Here is an 8,967-nt window from a genome sequence, read left to right as displayed (position 1 = left end):
GCATTATACAAATGAGACCTTCCTCTTCCTTACTTTATCTCCTAATCTGCAGGGAAACTATTGTAAGCATACCTCCACCCCTAATTCTCACTTTATCACCTGCTTTCTCTACCCTTCTCCTTGCTTCAATGACTTTCAAATAATTTCCTAACAGAGATGTGAGCCAGGTTGAATGCAAATCATGTGGTCCTGCTGGTATCTTCTTCTAGTCTATTCCCAGTTTCCAGTCCTACTCCAGTCAGTAGAAATAGAGTACGGACATATTTAAAAGTCAGACAGGCATTATTCAAGTAGGAGAATTAAAACAGGGTGATAGAGAGAAAAGCTGAAGAATTTGACCTTTTGTGTTTACTTGTATACAGGGAAAAGACAGCAGATAAATACATCCACAGTTTTTAATTCGTTTGTATAATAGTTACAGATAAACAGGGACACTCCATATACAATTACCAATACTGTTTTATACAGTTCATATTTCAGTACATCAACACTATTTTATTTACACTGTTTATGTACATTAACATCTTTCTAAAGTCAGTGCATTGTCAACAAGTTTTATACAGTAATTTACAAGGTGAATCAGTTAATAGTTAATTTAATAAATTTTCTGCTAATTCATGAAATACAAAAATTAATTACAACCAATATAACAAACACAGATCAAACAACATTAGTAGATTGTGCTACCTGCTTAAATAAAACATTTGTAAGGAAATTATGTAAAATCTTTCACTTTTTCACAGGACTTGTCCAAGTAGGAATGGATGGATTTTGTATACTGAAAATCCTGAAACTATAATGTCTGCATTTTGTCTGACCTTATCACAGCATACTATTTAGACCATTCCTTCCTACTGACAATGACAGTCATCTTCTGAAAAGGAATTTGAGTTGGCTAGCCATTTAAGACAACTTTCCAAAATGCTCTGAGAAGAACTGGATAATAACTGGCCTCAGATATTTGAACACAAATGCTTAATTACATTGGTACCTACTACTTATGACGAAGGAAGGCTAAAGGAATCTGGAAATTAATGAGAAGCAACTTCCAGCATCCAAGTGAATAAAAAAAAAATAGCCCCCCAAAAGAGACATTTATTTCAAAGTATATTTAAAAGTAATACAGGAAAACTTAAAAAAAAATGCTACCTGAAATAAATAACATTTATATCTTTGTTCCAGTCTTGAATAATCAATGGGAAAAATGAAGCAAAGAAACATAACTTTTGATGACCACTACTGTAAAATAATTAAAAAAAAAGACAAATGCCAAAAAAAAGTGGATATAAAAACAAAACAAAATAAATCTAAAGTTTAATTCCTAAAATCACCAATTTTACTAAAAATACTTAGAAACTCTCAGTGTTTGGGATGTGTTTTGTTTTTTTAAATTTAATATGATAGGCAGAAATACCCCAAATTAATTTATAGCCCTTATAGCCATCAAATATGAGAAAGTCTTTAAAAGTCCATTTGTGTGTATTCTCTCTTTTTAAAGTGCAAAATAAACAAGCAAACAAAATACAATCACTAATTGTGAAACGCTATGTAGCTTTGATGTTGCTTTTCTTCCCAGAAGCTTTGTGCAACATGTGCATATGAAGATGGTATAAATAATGGCAACTACTCCACCACACTGAGCAGTTGGAGGATACAGTTTTGAGGACACCTGAAATATCCTTCAAAGTAAGATGCCTCTAACTAGAGGGCCATTTTAGTTGGAATTCCCAGGATGTTTTATTTTTCTACAGGGTCTCCTGGCCAAGGCCCTGGGTAAAAGGCACACAGCTCTTAGAGATTCCTCCCTTTCAGACTGACCATTATATGCCTCTGCCACCAAAGACTGGTTGTGTCTCAGACACAAATACAACAAAAACAAAAAAGCAAGGAAGACATAGAAAAAATGGGAAATGGTATAAAAAGTAAATCTAAAAATCTTTGTCCATGCCATTAGAATGATTTACAAACCTTCATGATCTTGCCTTCCCATCTTGTTAATATAATGGAATAAAACTTCAGGAAAAAGGAGGTAGCAATTCATGTCATCCCCAGACAACATTATAATTTATTGATTTTTGTTTTTAACTTTGACTCCAAAAAAAAATCGTTAGTATTCTGTTATTGTTGGTAAACTGTACTCACTACATGTTTGCTCTTATCTGGACAAGCACAATTTAGTTCATATTTGGTCCCAGGTGGCTGGTGCCAAACCCTTTTGTTTACAGGCTAATGGTGGGCTCTGCCTTGAAAGTTCTCTGTCAGAGAGCTTGTGTGAGCTACTTCAAAACAAAATTATTACTATTTTAATGTTAACTTCTATTTTAATTAGGATTTTTATTTTGTGCTTCAGGGTCACAGGATAAAATAACTACATTTAGCTTGCCTTTCAGCACTGCTTTTGCCAAATGTCAGCTACAGGGAGGTACCTCCCTCACCACCTGCCTGTCTAGCAGCCAGAGTGGTAAGCTTTACTGTAACACACAGTACTTTTTATAATCAGACTCAAAGTCTTCATCCATGCTGCTTGTGTCTGCCATCTTTTTGCCATCAATCTTTGGCAGAAATTGTGCATAGTCTATCCCCTGCTGCTCATAGAAAAGAATGTAGGCAGAGTCGGTGTCAATTTCATCAGGGTGAAGTTCCTAAAGTGGGGAGAAAAGCCTTCAACAAAAATACATCACTGTGCTAGTTCTAAATCTTTGCAAGGGGAGGGAGGACCACCATACTCTAGATACTAAACCTGGCTACTTCCAATCACCTTAATATTTTGGCTGTCTTAGACACCTTCCCTAAAACGAGCCCAGTGGTTTTCAATCTTTGTATTGGGGAAAACATTCTGACCACAGACAAGTTAAAAAAATGATTAAAAAAAAAACCTAACATCAAATTCTAATAGCTTAAAAGATATCAAATTTTCTTATTAATTCATACCTTCTTTTTCCTTACAACTCAGTGTTTTTGTTACCCACTCATCACTTTTGTATCTTTAATGCTGAAGGCATCTGTCTATACACTGCTACTAACAGAGGAGAAAGTCCATTATTTTAATAAATGACCCCCCAGGTCTGCTGACATTTGTGTTTCTAAATTTCATTCAATGATTAGGGATATTTACCTTACAGCTGCTGTCATTGTAACAGTACCACTTGCTGTTTGGGTTTTTGGCATAAGTGACGTAATGGCCCCCACCGAGAATTCCTGAATGGCACTGTAAGAGACAATAAAATTGAGGTATATTAGTAGTTAATGGCCTGGGCACATTACTAGTATCTTAGCAGAACATAAACCACCGAGGTGGTGAAGAAAAATGTTTTAGAACCCCCTACCTTTTTCTAAAAACAAAAAGCAAAATTAAAAAAGAACTTCCACATCTTGTAAACAACCATTTCATAGTTGTAATTATTTTTTAGAAAGCAAAAATCCTTTCGGAACACATAATTATGAATGACTCAAAGTTGCAACTACATTATAACAAATCTCTGGCTCTCCCTTGAAATAGTTTATCCTCTTGTGCCTCCTTGATTTTGTACATGCTGTTTCCTCTGTCTGGTCCCATATTCCATTCCCCACCCGTCCTTCAGCTAGTTACTCCTACTTATCCTTCAAAACTAAGTTCCAGTGTCCATTCCTCTTGGGTCCCTCCTGGTCTATCTAGGTTATTGTTCCTGTAACTCCTCAATGTCCCTAGTGCTCTCCTCTGTCATGGCTCTAATCATGATGAACTCCATCTGATTACATGACCATCTTCCCCATCACACTGTGAGCTCCCTGAAGTCTATCTAGAAGGTCCCCAAGATATCTATTGTTAACTCTATCAACTAAGCTCCATGCCTAGCAGATAAGCAAGCCCTGAAAAAATGCTTGTTGACTGAATCAATGAAGACAAATGAACAAATGACTGAAAAATACATACAACTCTTTTAAAACCATACAATAAGCCACTTACCGAAATTGCATATAGATTATAAATAGGCTTAACACGAATATCTTCTCTTTGGTCTTCAGTGCTGTCTTCCTCACTGTTGTTTTCAAGCTGACCATTGCTGTAGCCATTGCCACATGCCTCATGCTCATAAAGGAATCCATTGGCCAAAGTTACCTCATGGTCCTGAGGGGTGACCAGCTCAGGTTGGCTGCCCCCCAGCATGAGCCCTCGGCTCAAGGCATCAGCCAGCTCAGAAACCTGCCCAGCTTCATTCTCTCTGCTGGAATCCAAGCTCTCCTTACTACATGACAGTTTGTTTTTGCTGCCAATCTGGGGCAACCGGAGCCTCCCTTTACTCCTCCCCAAAGTCCGTGGACTGCTGTTGGGGCTGCTGCTTTTGCTGGAAGGACAACTGGTTCCACTTTTTCTGGATGAAGAAGGTGAACCTGTGAAAGAGAGAGAAGGAAAGATTCATAAATTCAAATGCCACAAGTTAAGCCAGTCACCAAATGCTAAGTTTAAAGGTAAATATGGGGGAGCCCAGAATGGCTACTCTAATTCCTATTATGAAGCTAACAATTCAGATGATTGTCTTCCTCAATGTCAAGCCCATATAGGCAGCAAGTCCTGAAAATGTAAAGTAGCATAGACTTAGAAAGTAGTAGAGATGATTTATTAGACTGTGGAATTTTATAAATACATATTCCCCACTATTGTAAAATATTAGACAAAATATATGACCACCATTTATTAAGCATTTACTATTGCTAGGCATGGTACTGGGAACTCGATATATTATCTCTACTTTTCACACCAATTATCTAAGGATTCTTTTTTTCTTTAAAAGCAGTTTCATAGAATGCTCACCTGCCATGAGGGAGACCTAGGTTCAATTCCTCGTTCATGCGCTCCCCCACCCTAAAAGCAGTTTTATTGAGATATATTCACACACCATATAATCCATCCAAAGTGTACAATCAATGGCTCTCAGTGTAATTAGAGTTGTGTACTCATCACCACATCAATTTCAGAACATTTTCATTATTCCATAAAGACAAACCCCATATCCCTCAAACCTCCCCCCGACAGTTAGCACTGGTGTGGTACCTTTGTTACAACCGAAGAAAGAATACTAAAATATTAGTGTTAACTACAGCCCATAGTTTGCATTAGGTGTATTTTTCCCATATACCACTCTTGTAATAATGATGTACATCTGTTCTGGTTTCTGAAAGAACATTCTTATATTTGTACTATTGACCACAGTCATCATCCACAACAGAGTTTACAATATTATATAGTCCCACATTTTATTCTCTACCTTCCCTCCTAGTTATATACACAACCCTAAACTTCCCCTCTCAACCATTCACATACATAATTCAGCACTGCTAATTATACTAACAATAATGTACTATTATCATCTCTATCCATTTCCAAACATTTGCAACCAAGCTAATTAAAAATTCTGCACAAATTAAGCATCATCTCCCTACTCTCTATCCTCATCCTATCTCCTGGTAATCTATATTCTGAGTCTGTGAGTCTATATATTATAATTAGCTTAGATAAGTGAGATAATACAATATTTTTCCTTTTGTGTTTGGCTTATTTTACTCAACATAAAGTCTCCAAGGTTCATCCATGTTGTCATATACATCAGGACTTCATTCCTTCTTACAGCTGAATAATATTCCATTGTATGCATATACCACATTTTGTATATTTATCAGCTGATGGACACTTGGATTGCTTCCATCTTTTGGCAATTGTAAATAAAGCTGCTATAAATATCAGTGTGTATATATCTGTTCAAGTCCCTGCTTCCAGTTCTAGATATATACTGAGTAGCAGGATTACTAGATCATATGGCAATTCTATACTTTAGCTTTCTTAGGAACTGCCAAACTGTCTTCCAGAAAAAAGTATGAGTGCTCCTATTTCTCTACATCCTCTCCCACACTTGTAGTTTTTTTTTTTTTTAAATAGTGAACGTTCTAGTAGGTGTGAAATGATACCTCACTGGGGTTTTGATTTGCATGGCCCTAATATCTAGTGATATTGAGCATCTTTTTTTTTGGGGGGGGGAGGAGTTTAATAGTTTATTATGAATAAATCAAAGTGTCATCTTAAAAACAAGAGTCCATTAAACCAAGCAGTAATAAGTATGCAAAAAGTCTGCAGAACAAAACATACTTTAAACATGTTTAAGTACACAGATCATCTGAAATTCCAGACTATTTAGTCACTTTTATTATGCTATGGCAGCCAAGTAATCCTTCACTTCGGTTGGTGTAAGCCTCTTAAATGCAGTATCATTGCAGATTCCAACTGCTATGTTATCTTCTGTTATTTGCCCTTCAAAGCTTTCCTTTCGGGTTAAAATGGCTATATGAATGGCATCATCAAGTTCCAGATCTTCATTATATCTTTTTTCCAGGAATATTCTCCCTTCACAAAGTTCTTTCCCATTGCTGTGGCTTTCCAGGCAAAGTAAGTATCAGACAGATCTGACTGAAATAAATATGGCCATCCTTCATTCCAACCACAAATAAGTAGACTCGAAATGGATGAACACTACCTGACTGGATGTATTACTGCATCACAGAAGCTACTCTCTGTACCAGTTGAGCTGTGGGAATGGGTTCTTGGTAAACAAGATAATACTGCTGAGCTGGTTTCTGAGCTATGTGCCCTTTGTAATCTGGGCCCATGCCATTATACACCAAATCTGTATGTTTGGTAATTGACTCCACTTTGTGTACACTTCGCTCATCATACAGGATGGACTTCTATTTCTTCTCAGTTGTCAATACTACACCATTTGCAGCTGTAATTCCCACTGAAGGGGCTCCTCCAATCTGGACAAGTTTATCAGATGGGCTGAATGTAGTCAGCGAAAACTGTAACCTCGTTCCACCATCTTTACTCAGAGAGTGATGTTGAGCATCTTTTAATGCAGTTTTTAGCCATTTGTATTTCATCGTTGGAAAAATACCTATTCAAAGCCTTTGCCCATTAAAAAACTGAATTGCCTTTTTATTGTTAAGTGTAGGATTTCTTCATATATTATGCATATTAAACCCTTATAGATATGTGGTTTCCAAATATTTTCTCCCATTGAGTATGCTGCCTTTTTTACTTTCTTGACAAAGTTCTTTGAAGCACAAAGTTATTGATTTTGAGGAAGACCCATTTATCTACGTTTTCTTTTGCTGTTGTGCTTTGGTTGTAAAGTCTAAGAAACCTCCATCTACCACAAGATCTGGAAGATGCTACCCTACATTTTCTTCTAGGAGTTTTATGGTCTTGGTTTCACCCCCACCCTTTCTTTTTTTAAAGTTTTAAATTTATTTTTATTTATTTATGAAACATAACCACATACAAACACAAACATTCTTACCATATGATCATTCCATTCTTATTATATAATCAGTAATTCACAATATCATCACATAGTTGTATATTCATCATCATGATCATTTCTTAGAACATTTGTATCAATTCAGAAAAAGAAATAAAAAGAAAACAGAAAAATATTCATACATACGATATCCCTTACCCCTCCCTTTCACTGATCACTAGCATTTCAAGCTACTAAATTTATTTTAACATTTATTCCCATTATGTATTTATTTTTAATTGATATGTTTTACTTGTCTGTCCATAAGGTAGATAAAAGGAGCATCAGACACAAGGTTTTCATAATCACACAGTCACATTGTGAAAGCTATATCATTATACAATCATCTTTAAGAAACATGGCTACTGGAACACAGCTCTACATTTTCAGGCAGTTCCCTCTAGCCTCTCCATTACAACTTAACTAAACAGGTGATATCTATTTAATGCATAAGAATAACCTCCAGGATAACCTCTCGACTCTGTTTGGAATCTCTCAGCCATTGACACTTGTTCTAGTTTGCTAGCTGCCGGAATGCAATATACCAGAAATGGAATGGCTTTTTAAAAGGGGAATTTAATAAGTTGCTAGTTTACAGTTCTAAGGCCAAGAAAATGTCCCAATTAAAACAAGTCTATAGAAATGTCCAATCAAATGCATCCAGGGAAAGATACCTTGGTTCAAGAAGGCCAATGAAGTTCACGGTTTCTCTCTTAAGTGAGAAGGCATACAGCGAACACAGTCACAGTTTCTCTCTTGGCTGGAAGGGCACATGGTGAGCAAGGCGTCATCAGCTAGCTTTCTCTCCTGGCTTTCTGTTTTATGAAGCTCCCTGGGAGGCGTTTTCCTTCTTCATCTCCAAAGTTCACAGGCTTGTGGGCTCTCTGCTTCTTGTGGCTATGTCGTTCCTCTCTGCTCTCTCTGAATCTCTCTTTCTCCAAAATGTTTCCTCTTTTATAGGATTCCAGTAAACTAATCAAGACACGCCCAAATGGATGGAGACATGCCTCCATCTAACGCAGCTTATCAACCACTCTTGATTAAATCACATCTCCAGGGGGATGATCTAATTACAGTTTCAAACATACAATACTGAATAGGCAATAGAAGAAACGGCTGCCTTTACAAAATGGGATTAGGATTAAAACATGGCTTTTCTAGGGTACATACATCATTTCAAACCAGCATAAGAAGGTTTTCTCAATCCCTTGATGCTGAATTCCAGCTCATTCTAGGATTTCTGTCCCATTTTGCCAGGAAGGTCCACACCCCTGGGAGTCATGTCCCATATAGAGAGGGGGAGGACAGTGAGTTTGCTTGTTGGGTTGGCTGAGAAAGAAAGAGGGTGACTCTTAGGCCAAATTTTAAGTAGGCTTAGCCTATCCTTTGTGGGGTTAAGTTTCATATGAACAAAGCTCAAGATTGGGGGCTCAGCCTATTGCTTTGGTTGGCTCCACTGCTTGCGAGAATATCAAGAATTCTCTACTTGGGGAAGTTGAATTTTTCCCCTTTCTCACCATCCCCCCAAGGGGACTTCGCAAATACTTTTTTTTTTTTTTTTTTTTTTTTTTTTTTTAAAGGAAAGACAGAGAGAAGGAAGGAAGGATAGAAGGAAGGAAGGAAGGAAGAAAGGGAAACA

At 36.9% G+C, this 8,967-nt stretch overlaps 1 protein-coding gene and 1 pseudogene across 2 annotated transcripts in view; both read right to left on the bottom strand.

Annotated features, from left to right (window-relative positions):
* Positions 1-377: 377 nt before the first annotated feature.
* USP32 (ubiquitin specific peptidase 32) overlaps positions 378-8,967 on the bottom strand; it is a 332,680-nt gene continuing 324,090 nt past the window's right edge. For both annotated transcript variants that reach the window (XM_077165036.1, XM_077165035.1), the window contains exons 32-34: positions 3,947-4,371; positions 3,116-3,208; positions 378-2,642 (exon numbers count right to left, since the gene is read on the bottom strand). In XM_077165036.1, the coding sequence (XP_077021151.1) occupies positions 2,469-2,642; positions 3,116-3,208; positions 3,947-4,371 (692 nt within the window). In that variant the 3' untranslated portion in view covers positions 378-2,468. The remainder of the gene's footprint in view (positions 2,643-3,115; positions 3,209-3,946; positions 4,372-8,967) is intronic.
* On the bottom strand, positions 5,054-7,425 carry LOC143685982 (proteasome subunit alpha type-2 pseudogene; annotated as a pseudogene).

This window comes from Tamandua tetradactyla, chromosome 6, assembly GCF_023851605.1.
Source record: "Tamandua tetradactyla isolate mTamTet1 chromosome 6, mTamTet1.pri, whole genome shotgun sequence".
Classification (NCBI taxonomy): Eukaryota; Metazoa; Chordata; class Mammalia; order Pilosa; family Myrmecophagidae; genus Tamandua; species Tamandua tetradactyla.
This window is presented reverse-complemented; position numbering and strand designations above follow the sequence as displayed.